This window comes from Panthera onca, chromosome A2, assembly GCF_046562875.1.
Source record: "Panthera onca isolate mPanOnc1 chromosome A2, mPanOnc1 haplotype 2, whole genome shotgun sequence".
In the NCBI taxonomy this organism is placed as follows: Eukaryota; Metazoa; Chordata; class Mammalia; order Carnivora; family Felidae; genus Panthera; species Panthera onca.
In genome coordinates, this window is record NC_138340.1 from 7,456,009 (window position 1) to 7,468,152 (window position 12,144).

The following is a 12,144-nucleotide window of genomic DNA, read 5'->3' on the forward strand; positions in this document are numbered from 1 at the left end:
TCCTTTTCCCTTCTCTACCAGTTAGGGGCCGAGTGAGGAAGGGGGCGGGACCGGGGTGAGGCCGTACGGGGGCGGGACCCAGGTAAATTGAGGGGAGGATCCGCCCAGTCTTGGTGCTACCCAATAGGAGGCCAGAACACCTCTCCGGACTGTTGGGTTGCCCAATGAGCATCGTCGCCGGGCCCCGATGCGAGGAGCTCCGAGCCAATCGGCGGCGGCGGTGGGTGGGCGCGGGCGGCATAGGCGGTGCGGCGGAGGCGGAGCGGGCGCTGCGGCAGGAGGGAAGATGGCGGACGAAGAGAAGCTGCCGCCCGGCTGGGAGAAGCGCATGAGCCGCAGCTCAGGTGCCGCGGGGGTCGGGGCTGGGGCGGGGCCGCGCGGGCCCGCGGAAGCAGGGCTCGAGCTCGCCCCTCGGGCGCAGCGCCGCCGCCCGATTCCTGTGGGGTCTTGGCTTCTCCGCGTCTTCCCAGGGTAACGGCCCGGGCCCGCCCCGTGGGGGCTGCGAACCTCTGGAGCGGGGATGCCGGAGGAAACTGAGGCAAGGGGCGGGCCCGGAGAGACCCTGCGCGCTGCCGGGGGGGTAAAGGGCCCGTGATTCCGCAGCACTCCCCCGGGTGACGGCCCTAGCCCTGCCCATCCGGCTGACACCTTTTGGCCTAATGCACCTGACGTCCCGGGGAACGCCTGTGCACCCCGCTGGGCCCGGGGGACACTCCTGGGGAAGGACACCCCAACCCCATGCTCAGGGCGTGGCTCCAGGGTGGTGCTCGGCCTCGGGTGCACAGCCTACTCGTGCCATCCCCACCTAATGCTGAGTCTGCGATATCCGCTCGGTGGTGTTCTGCCTCAGGATGGTCCCTGTGCTGGGAGCCCGATTTCAGGCTTATCCACAATAATAATATCAATAACAGGGCGCGTTCATCTCACCGTCCAGCATTGTGCCAGGTGTTTTAAGTGTGTTCTCTCTCTCGCTCTCTGAATGACCACAACTGTAGGAGGTAGGTAGTTACTATACCCATTTTGCAGGTGAGGAAACTGAGGTCGAGAAACTTAAGGAACTCACCCAAGGTCATTCATTCCAGGGGGGGCAGGGGTTAGATTAGAACCCAGTCAGTCTGACTGCAGAGCCCCCTGCCCTTGTCACCGCAAACTCCTGAGGATCAGGCCCAGCATTTCACTGCACCGCCTCCATAACCCATAAAAATTGCAGTCACAGTTATTTCTGTTAATTGAATGCCAGGCACTCTGGTGACCGCTTCATGTGTATCATCACTATTCTCCACATTAACCCCATGAAGTTATGTCCTTATTCTTTTGCTTCACTCCCTCTTTTCAGATGAGAAAACCAAGGTTCGGGGGGATAGAGGCCGTGGCCAAGGTTTTAGAGTCGGTCAGTGGCTCAGCTCTCACCCAGCCTGCTCCAGCCCTGCTCTGTGGCTGCAACCTCGTGATGAATCTCATGCTCGGCCCAGTTCTGGGCCCCCTCTCTTGCCTTTTCTGCCTGCCCCCTCCCTCCCTGATGGTCTTCCTCAGGGGTGACACTCAGCTCTTCATGGTGCAGGGTGCAAGTTGTCCACGCAGCCCAGGCAAAATGTCAGCCCCCGGAATGGTGCCTGGGCTCTACTGGGTCCTACTTCAATCTTCTTCTTTGCAGCCTTCAGTCCTTCATGCTCCTCAGGCCCTGGGTAATGTCTGGCCCCCAGCCGTGCTGGTCCCTAGTTGTGCAGCACCGTGCACCGAGTACGGATTAAGAAGAGAGCTTTTGTGTTTGACACCCTGGGTGTAATTCCTGCCTCCAACCCGGTGTGCCTGGCGCAGAGTTTACACTCAGGAAGCGTTACCAAAGATGGGGAAAGGGAGGCCTCGTTTTTGTCGTCTCTAAAATGGAGGTTATAGCTGTCACACTCTTCAGGTGTACCGGCCACTATCCTAAGCATGTTACAGATGCGAACTCATTCCCTTCGAACAGCCCGACAGGCGGGTACCGGTGTCTCCATTTTATGCGTTGAGAACGTGGAGGCCCGGGGAGGGGAGTTCATCCAGCGAGTGACAGAGCCAGATTTGGACAGGCAGTCTGGCTGCCGAGTACGTGCTCCGGTCCGCTCCGTGTCCCCCTGGCTTCCTCTCTTCTGTCACCCTGGGTTGTTTTCCTCCTTGAAGTTACCAATAACGAAAGTTGTGATGTTGTCTTATTTGCTTGTCTGGTGCCTCTCCGCCCCCACCTAGAATGTTAGCTCCCTGAGGGGCCAGTGGCACGTGGTGTAGGACCCAGTGGATTTGCTGCATGAAGGCCTCCCATCGGCCAGTCCCTTATCTTGGCCTCAGGGTGGCGTCCTGTGAGCAGGTCCCAGCTGAATTCCTGCCCCCCCCCCCCCCCCACCTCCAGGCAGGGTGTACTACTTTAATCACATCACTAACGCCAGCCAGTGGGAGCGGCCGAGTGGCAACAGCAGCAGCGGCGGCAAAAACGGACAGGGCGAGCCCACCAGGGTCCGATGCTCACACCTGCTCGTCAAGCACAGCCAGTCACGGCGGCCCTCGTCCTGGCGGCAGGAGAAGATCACCAGGACCAAGGAGGAGGCCCTGGAGCTGATTAATGGTGAGCAGGGCTGGAAACGGGTTGGGGGGGGGGCGGTGTGGAGGGGTCTCCGCTCCTTGGGGGCCAGAGCTGGCCTTGTGGAAATCACCCCAGCTAATTCAGCCGTCAGCGTTGGCTGACACAGAAGTGCCTGTACCCGACCTGAGCCTCGCCCACCCGGCTGTCTCTCCTTTTTCTTTCTCTCTGGCATTGGGAGGGTGAGCCAGGTTAGGAAGGGAGGGCCCAGCCTTGGGGGCTGGCAGACCCGGGTTCAGATGGTAGCCATGCCCCATAAGCTCTGTGACCTTGGGGGAGTTGTGCAACCTCCTTTGAGACTCAGTTTTCACCTCCGTAAAATGGGCACCGTCACACACCTGCCTCTGAGGCCCATTGTGAGGATTCGGTGAGGTGAGAGTGTTTGGTGCGCGGTGGGCCCTTGGCCAGCGGGAGTTACTGTTGATGGTGATGTCATCAGTCAGGGTTCTGGGGCACATATGCGGGTGGGTCAGGAGAGAGGTTGGAAAGGTAGCAGCTTAGAACTTGCTGGCAGACTTTGGTCAATTAATTCTGCCCTGAGAGAAGAGGCTGTTCCTGTCTCTGTTCCACGGTTCCTCCATGGCCTAAGCAGTAGTGAGCAGACAGACTTTCTCTTAAAAGGTCAGGTAATAAATAGTTTAGGTTTTACAGGCATATGGCTCTGCTTTGTAACTGATAGCAGTTTGAGATAATATGTAAACAAACGGCTGTGTATGTGCCAATAAAACTTTATTTACAAAAGCAGAACTTAGCTCATCAGGGGCCATAAGTTGTAAACCCTGGTGTAGAGCTGCTGGGTATGGCCGCCACTCCCCACACAAGGCTGTTTTCACTTAAATTAATTAAAACTAATATTAGAGACTATTCCTCATACTGGCTGCACTTCAGGTGTTCAGTAGCCACATGTGGCCAGCGGCTGGCATCTTAGCGCAAATAGAAAACATTTCTATCCTTACGGCAAGTTCTTTTGGGTGGTGCCGGTCTGGATCTCGCGTGTGGTTTTATCATCCATTCAGGCTCTGCCACCGCAGACCCCAGACCCCTCCTGGGCTGCTCTTACCCCATATAACCAGTGCCTTACCCAGACCCAGACAGCCCGGGTTCCCATCTGGCTCTGCCCCAGCCCTGGCTCTGTGACTTCGGGAAAGTTACTTAACATCTCTGAACCTGTCTTTTGACTTGTAAAATTAGTATTTTGACCATTGAACCTATCTCCTAGGGTAGTTGTGAGCACTCTGACCTAATTAATGCAGTAAAGCCTGAATAACAGTTCCTGGTGTGCAGGAAATGTTCTCTAGTTGCTAGCGGTCATTAGGGTGGTTGTTCTTAGCCCAGGCCTGGCCAAGTGCACACTTGGTCAGTATTGGCTGTTGTTTTACTATCCCATCCCAGTATTTGGCCTATAGGATATTACTTACCCAAACCCACGCACTCCCCCCCCCCACCCCCACGGTGTCTAGCACGATCCATGCATGGCCCCTGTGAGCCTCCTACCTCAGCATTATAGAGAGGAGCAGAGTTCATGCACAGAATCTGGACTGAGCTCCGTGAAGGCAGGGACTGGCTTTCTTCCCACCATATTCCCAGCGTTTAACACACAGCCTGGCCTACAGTCCCTGCTCACAGCATTGTTTCAGGAAGCAGCGGGAAGCGAGAAGGATTCCTAGCAGAGGAAATGGCAGAAGTAAAGGCCTAGGGCAAGGCTGTAGCCAGGACTCTGGGGAAAGACCCTTCAAGGGCATGTCCCAGCCAGGTTGAGGAGGGCTCTGAATGAGTTGAAGAGTTTGGGTCCTTTCTGGAGACGGCAGGAAACACACGGCTCCATGTGCCTGGGGGATGGGCCTGTGACGCTTTGCTTTCAGGAGAGAGCTGTGTGGCTGGAGGGCGAAGGGCCGGGGAGGCCAGGGGTGCCCGGAGCCCAGCTGATTGGGTCTAGCAGTGAGCGACGAGGGGGGGGTCTGCCCGCCTCAGGGGAAGCAGAGGAAGTAGGTGGGGAAAGCCCAGAGAATCACGAGGGGACTTCTCGAGTCCTCCCAGCTCAAATGGTCCCTGTCCTGAGGCTTTTGGAGCCACGAGAGTGGGCAAGAGGTAATAGGCATTTGGAGATCGAGTGGCAGGAGGTGCCACCACTGGCGGAGGGGACTCGAGAAGGGGCGCAGTCTGGGGAGGGACTCCTGAAATCTGAGGAGCCCGAGGAAGAGCTGTTGGGGGCAACTGCAAGAGGGTCCAGGTTCAGCAGAGCACCCAGGCCAGAGAGGGAGACCCTTGGAACGATCCTGGCGAGAGATGGCAGGAGGCTGAGGCAGGTGGGCACGGGGAGATCTGAGCGCAGCTTGGAAGGAAGGCTGTCACACCCTGGGGACTGCCTGGGAGGGGCAGGTGAGGGTGCCTCCCCGTCTCCAGGAGGGACGAGTGTGTGCCTGGTGGGCTGATATTGTGGTGGGAGCGGGGGGAGGGGGGGGTGCTGAGGTCAGCTTAGGCCTTGGCGAAGGGGTAACTGGGAGGTGCTCCCAGGAAGTAGCTGGGCTCTGGGACCTAACCTTAAGTTGGTGCAGACTTGGGGGTGTTACTAGGGGCTGGCTGCAAGTACCTGCGCGGATGGCCTGGGGGCCCTGCAGCTCCAAGCAGTGTGACCTGATGGGCCAGGGAGCGGTGAGGGGAGCAGATTCTGGAGAGTTGAGAAGGCAGAATCAGGAGGACTGGGTAACGGATTAGTTGGGTGTGGGGTGCTGGCTTCAGGCTGGGTCTCTGGCCTCTCTGGGCTCCTCCTTCTGGATCTTGGGTCTTTGGGGACAGCAGACCTAATCCTGTCACCTTTTTCTCTGTCCAGGCCCCTTCCCTAGTTTGTCCCTGAACCTTTTTAGAGTCAGAGGCCACCGCATTGTTCACTCACTTTCACCTAAATGATTACGGTGTATTAGCTCGGGGTGTTCTAACAGAATACCACAGACTAGGTATTTATTTGCCACAGTTCTGGGGCTGGAAGTCTGGGATGAAGGTTCTTTTTTTTTTTAATGTTTATTTTTTTTAATTAATTTTTTTTTTTTTAACATTTATTCATTTTTGAGACAGAGACAGAGCATCAACGGGGGAAGGTCAGAGAGAGAGGGAGACACAGAATCCGAAACAGGCTCCAGGCTCTGAGCTGTCAGCACAGACGGACTGCAAGATCATGACCTAAGCCAAAGTCGGACGCCCGACCGACTGAGCCACCCAGGCGCCCCAATGTTTGTTTATTTTTGAGAAAGAGCGTTAGCAGAGGAGAGGCAGACAGAGAGGGAGACACAGAATTTATTGAAGCAGGCTCCGGGCTCTAAGCTGTCAGCACAGAGCCCAATGCGGGGCTTGAACCCACGAACTGTGACATCATGACCTGAGCTGAAATCAGACACTCAACTGACTGAGCCGCCCAGGCACCCCTGAGATGAAGGTTCTGACCAATCCAGTTTCTGGCAGACTCTTCCTGGCTTGGAGACAACTGCCTTCTCGCCGCGTGCTCATGTGGCCTTTCCTTGGCGTGTGCACGTGTGGAGAGAGAGACGGAGCTCTCTGGTGTCTCTTCTTATAAGGACACTAATCCTATGGGATCAGGGGCCTCCCCTGTGACTTCATTTAACCTTAATTACTTGCATGGAGGCCCATCTCCAAATACAGTCACATTGGGGGTTGAAGCTTCAGCATATGAATTTGGGGCGACACAATTCAGTCCCTGACATATGGACTGACAAGTAGTAACTGTCAGGCTTGTTTCACCCCAGCCACTGTTCCAGCAGTAACTACCCCTCCTGGTAGCCCTTCTGGTGGGAGCTGCTATAATCAGCCCATTTTACAGGCCAGGCAAGTAAGGCTCCGAGAGGCAGTCACCCCCACAGAGGGTCACAGAGCTCAGGATGGGAAGAGCTGAGGTCTGAATGCAACAGTTGGGGTCCAGAGTTTACCCTCCTTAGCCTCAGAGACGCACTGAGCCGGCCAGCCCGTGATCTGTCAGCAGCGACAGGTGCCCTGCTGTCGTGCACACAGTTTCCAGGGCTCCTGATCTCCCCTTCCTGAAGCAGGTGGAAGTTCCCCACTCCAGACTGGGAGGTCCTTGAGAGGCTGCCCCTGGGTCTGCCTCGCTCTCAACTGGAGCCCCTTTGGATGGGTGCCGTCTTGGTGAGGGGTGTTGATGTGGGCAGGTTAGGCCAGGGCATTGCCAGGCGGGCAGGCGAGGGTTTCCTTTTCACCCTCTCTTGAGCATTTGGATCTGAGATGCACAAAAAAAAGACACGAGGTTCCAGCATTTCTGCCTGAAGAGCTGAGGGGGATCCCTCTCCCTCCTTCCCCGTGGCCTGTTTCTGTCTCATTTATTCATGAATTCCTTCAGCATTAGCACCTGTTCTGTGCACAGAGCCGGGAACTGGGAACCCAGCAGTGAGCAAGGCCAACCCAGCCCTGCCCTCTCAGTATGAGGTGACTGACAGACCACAGACAGGACATTGGTAAATGCACGGAGGCTTCCTCATGCAGTGGGGGTCTTAGGAAAGGCTCCTTGGTGAGGCCAGAGGACAGCAGGCAGGAGGAGACCATTAAACAAAGGCCTTGAGGTGCTGGGGGCAGGGCAGGACTGGGAGGGGCGTCATGGGGGATGGGGTAATACTGAGCTGAGGGGATGCACAGGGGTCTGAGGGTTCCCTCGCATCTTGGCTTGTGGGCCAGACTCCTGAAGGTCAACTTCTAGAAAGGGGAGATTGGAAAGGAGTGTTTTGTTTTTAATTTTTTTCTTTAACATTTATTTATTTTGAAAGACAGAGCATGAGCAGGGGAGGAGCAGAGACAGAGAGGGAGACAGAATCCGAAGCAGGCTCCAGGCTCTGAGCTGTCAGCACAGAGCCCGACGTGGGGCTCGAACTCACGGACCATGAGATCATGACCTGAGCTGAAGTCGGACACTTAACTGACAGAGCCACCCAGGCGCCTGTTTTGTTTTGTTTTTAAGTCACTTAAGGCTCCTGTCCAAGCAGAATGTTTTCTGAGAGTTGGCTGGCCAGGGAAAGATTTGGGTGCTGTGAATGGTGGTGGGTAAAAGCTTGGCTTTTATGAGATTTTTAGGCTGCTTTCAGTGTATGTGTACCTTGGCCAGGCCGTCTAGTCTCAGGGATCCCTGCTGACTCACGGCCCCAGCTGCTGGAGGATGTGGCAAGGAGGGGCTCACCCTGGGCTGGGGGGCTGGGCCTGGCCCTGCAGGTGCGGGGCCTGTGCGGACAGTTATGCTTCCCGGAAGCAGGCGGGTACAGTGGGGAGCACCGCGCTCCGGATTCTCCGGCCAGCGTATTGGGGTCCACACAGAAAGGAAAGGAGGCAGAATCTTGAGGCTGCCCAGGTGAGGCAAGGAACGATAAGCAGAAGTCCAGGGAATGGAGAAGGAGGCCTGTGTTCATGATGTCCGGTTCAGCTTGGATCACGGATGGACGCAGCTGGCACAGGGGGGCCCCCTAGCCGCCCCAGGGACGTGTTCGACCACACCAGGGCAGTACAGGCAGAGGCCACCACAGCCTACAGGGGGTGGGGCTTGTGTGACATCGGCGAGCCTTTCTGCCCAGGCAGCGTACCACACTGACGGCCGGACCAGACTGAGACGTGCAGGCGAGGGAGACCAGGGATGGGCAGGGCAGATCAGACAGAAATAGGGGTGGCGTTCTCACTGGGATGCACAGCCCTCACAGAAGGGAGAATTGTGACAGCAAGTGACATTTGTCAAGGTCTCCATGCCGGGCACTGTGCTGTGTGTCGCTGTGGCCTGCTGGAAAGTGGCTAATGGTTCAGAGGCAAAGGGATGGTCAGGACATGACAAGAGTGACAGGAACACGGGACAGGCAGGGTGGTGGGGACAGCCGTGGAAGCAGCCAGGCAGATCAGGTTCCAGGACATCGGTTGCTGCCTTGACGTGCAGCAAGATGGAATGATACGTGTGTGGTCATGGCTGTGTGTTTTGGTTGTGGTCCTCGCAAAGTCTGCGCTAGCTCAGCGTCAGGCAGATGGCCCTGCCTGGGTCTCTGGGCTTCAGTGCACGAGAGAGAGATTAATCAGCAGTGTCTCTGGCGCTCACACAGGATCAGTGGAGGGAGCGTCACGGTGGTGTTCAGAAACCCACTGGCAGGTAGGACAGGGTGATCCTCACCTGCGGTGTGGGCTGGGTGGGTGTGTGGAATGTCCCCAGGAGAGCAGCTGTCAGGGAAGCCACGTGGGAGCAGCTCAAGGTGAAGGGCCATTCTGGTGGTCTGGGGCTGGATGTCCTGGGGGCCCCGCCCAGTGGCTGCACCCGCGGTGGGGTGGGGGGTGGTGGTGATGCAGGGACCAGACTAGCAGGAACACTCACTCATGTGCCAGGCCAGCTGGTTGGAGCAGGAGGGAGGCATTTAGGGGAGGAAGGGATGGCTTCTGGCTGCAGGAGCTCCTGCCTGGACTCCAGAGCGACTGGGGGCTCCTCCCCACGGTGCACACACGGTCCTGCCGCGCACTCTGCACCCCACATGTGAGTCACCCAGGTGCGCTGTGCTGCCCCCGGCCTCCCCCTCCCCGCAGGGAGAATCGGCGCCCAGTGGGGACAGTTCGCACCCCACAGAGGGTGAATCCAATGCCTGGTACCAACACATCCTTTAGGGGCAGCTGGGGGAACTGTGTCAGCCACCTCTGGGGCCATAGTCGACGTGAACAACACGTGTCCCACCTAAGCTGCCTTGTGGCCTCTTCACAATGCCCCAGTGAGCAGCCCGGACCTTCATCCCGCTTTCTATACATTGGACAACTGAGGCCCAGGGGCTGAGGAGTTAGCCGGCTCCTGTGGCAGAGCTGGCCTGGTCCCCCGGGCTCCTCCCTTTCTCCTAAAAGTCTCTAGAAAGTTTCCCCATCACTGCTCCTGGGGGATCTTGGACTGGGTGGGAGGGGGAGCCTGGGTCCCAGCATCTCTCTTCAATGTCAGCCCAGCCTTCTGCTGTCCTCCCCGATGTATGTGTGCAGGGTAGGAAGAGGTCATGCTGTGTTCATGTCCCGTTTGTGGGGCGAGGCGGCGGAAGTGACAGCGGGGGTGGAAGAATGGGGGGCGAGCCCAGCATGGCTGTCGAGGCCACTGCAGGGCCAGGGTGTGCACACATGTGGAAGGCACCGTTTCATGGACAGTGTGACTGCACACACGTCAGGGGTGAGGAGGCGTTCGTGGATGTGTGTGAGGCCAGTGTTCACATGTGCATGTGTGCAAGGTAGGGCAGGGGTTGCATGCCGCCCTCCATCTGGAGCCCTCCACCTCGTCCCGGCCTGCCTTTGACGCGCCGTCTCCCTGTGTGTCCCTGTTTCGTGTATGTCTACAGGCTACATCCAGAAGATCAAGTCAGGAGAGGAAGACTTTGAATCTCTGGCCTCACAGTTCAGCGACTGCAGCTCGGCCAAGGCCAGGGGAGACCTGGGTGCCTTCAGCAGAGGTGCGCAAGGAATGGGCGCTGCCGAGCTCTGGGGGGGCTTCTGTCCCATCAGTGGGGGTCCCCTAGCCAGGTAGAGGTTGGGAGGGGCGGTCCCTGCTGCAGAAGCCTTGAGGCTTCACCAGGTGGCAGCACAATCCCTCAAGCTTCAGTGGTTGCCCTGCTTGGGGGTGGCTGGGCCACAGAGCCTCCTGCCTGGTGTCCTTCAGTCCTGGGGTGGGGGGGTCGGTCTGCGTGTCTCTGTGCAGTTGTCCCCATCAGGGACCCAGTAAGGTAGGTACTCTCCTCCTGTTGGGGGTATAAGGCTGAGTCCCCTGAGCGCCCCAGGGCCTGTCCCCTAGAATGCCCCTCCCAACACCACCTTCAGGAGTGGGGACAGCAGGAGAGAGGGGAGGAGGGTGAGGGGGGGGGGTAGCAGCCCTGGCTTTAGGCCTGTCTGGCTCAGGCAGTGCAACGGGAGGAGCAGAGGGGATCAGCCACCACCCCCTCCTTTTCCTCCTCTCCCCCTCCATACTGGGGTCTGCAGAGCATCAGGGCTGGGCCAGAGATGGGGTGAGGCGGGAGGGGGGCAGTGTCGGCAAGGGGCTGTGAGCCGAGGCAGGCAGGACAGATGATGTGGCGGGGTCTGGGATCGGGGGGCCCAGGAAGGTGAGTTCATCACTGAAATGTGTCTCTAAGTGCACAGCAGCACCTCTGCCGGCCATCCTTCATGCTGTCCTCAGGCTTCCTGGGGCTTCTTAATGGCCCTGCCGCCCCACAGTGACAGGCCCATAAACCGCGTGATGGATGAGCAGTAGGCTCGGCGCAGGTGGGAGCCCCATCTGCCCGCCCTGCCCGGTCGTGGCCCGCGGCCATGTCTTGACCCCCACGCCCCATCCCTCACGCTTCCCCAGGTCAGATGCAGAAGCCGTTTGAAGACGCCTCCTTTGCACTGCGGACGGGGGAGATGAGCGGGCCCGTGTTCACGGATTCCGGCATCCACATCATCCTGCGCACGGAGTGAGGGGTGTGGGTGGCCCAGGCCCGGCCTGCAGGGTAGGGCGGGGCTAGACGGGTGGCTGGGCCCACGGACCCTGCTGCTCCCTGCTGGCCACCAGGTGCCCCTCCCTGCTAATGTCACAGTATTTATTGTTCCCAAAATGGCCGGGGGTGGGGGACCTCTTCACCACTGGGGGCTCCCTCTCTGCCCCCAGTTGGGGCTGTCCCTGCCAGACTCCTCTCCCCTTTAGGAATTGACTTCAGAAGGGTGGCTGCGTGGGGAGGCTCCCAGACGGAAGGGGTGGGGGTGACCTGTCCCAAAGAGAAGGCCTAGTCAGCTGAGCTGCCCCCTGCGTCCCCCGACCCAAGTCCAGGATGGGGGCAGGAGGCCCCCGGTTGTTTCTGGTTATGCTGTGTTCCTCTATTCAATTGCAAAAAGCACATGCTCCACTTGGGGCCCGGGCCACCCAGCCGCCTTGGGGCCTCGCTGAGCATCAGTGCAGCACCCCCCTTGCCCTCCATTAAACTTGGAACCACTGCTCTGCTGTCCTGTGTCTCGTTCCCTCCCCGCTGAGGCGAGGGGGCAGCTGTCGGAGTGGCAGTCGTGTTCCGCCGACCCTAGTGTCCAAGCTGCATTTCCTCCCTGAGAAGCTTCTCTTCATCCTGGGCCCCGGGGGCTCCTAGCGGGGAAGACACCAGTCAGCGCCAGTGGTCCTCGAACTCGGGTGTTCAAGAATGTTCTAGAAGGCAAGAGCAGTGCACTGGCCCCACATCTCTGCATGCAGCAGACCCAGGTGGAGCTGGGGATCTGCAGGGGATCCTTGGAGAGCCAGACTGAAGCCTCCCGCCCCCACTGCGCTGGGTGCCCTCCACACACACACACACACACACCCCCATACCCTCCACAGGCCGCTCCTAAATAGAACAGATTACATCCAGCACTCTGATGCCTGCTTCCCTGTTACCACAAATGCTTCTGGCAGGTTGTTCCTGGGTCCTGCCTCCTCCTCAGATGTTGTTACCTTAGCAACACGGAACCGGCGGGAAGGGAGAAGGGCCACTGCCAGGCACCTCTGAGAGCGGGCATCCCACCTGGCCCTC

The 12,144-nt window shown here is 58.5% G+C and overlaps 1 protein-coding gene across 1 annotated transcript; it reads left to right on the forward strand.

The window, feature by feature from the left end:
• The first annotated feature begins 211 nt into the window (after positions 1 to 211).
• PIN1 (peptidylprolyl cis/trans isomerase, NIMA-interacting 1) lies at positions 212 to 11,581 on the forward strand. The gene is made up of 4 exons (XM_060630164.3): positions 212 to 344; positions 2,387 to 2,599; positions 9,958 to 10,068; positions 10,959 to 11,581. Exons 1-4 carry the CDS (start codon positions 287 to 289, stop codon positions 11,066 to 11,068), a joined length of 492 nt encoding a protein of 163 aa, XP_060486147.1. The 5' UTR covers positions 212 to 286; the 3' UTR covers positions 11,069 to 11,581.
• Positions 11,582 to 12,144: the final 563 nt, after the last annotated feature.

Coding starts and splice junctions, on each gene's coding strand:
- PIN1 (XM_060630164.3), top strand. CDS start 287: ATGGCGGACGAAGAGAAGCTGCCGCCCGGCTGGGAGAAGCGCATGAGC. Junction 2,600..9,957: donor GGCCCTGGAGCTGATTAATG/GTGAGCAGGGCT, acceptor GTATGTCTACAG/GCTACATCCAGAAGATCAAG. Junction 10,069..10,958: donor CCTGGGTGCCTTCAGCAGAG/GTGCGCAAGGAA, acceptor ACGCTTCCCCAG/GTCAGATGCAGAAGCCGTTT.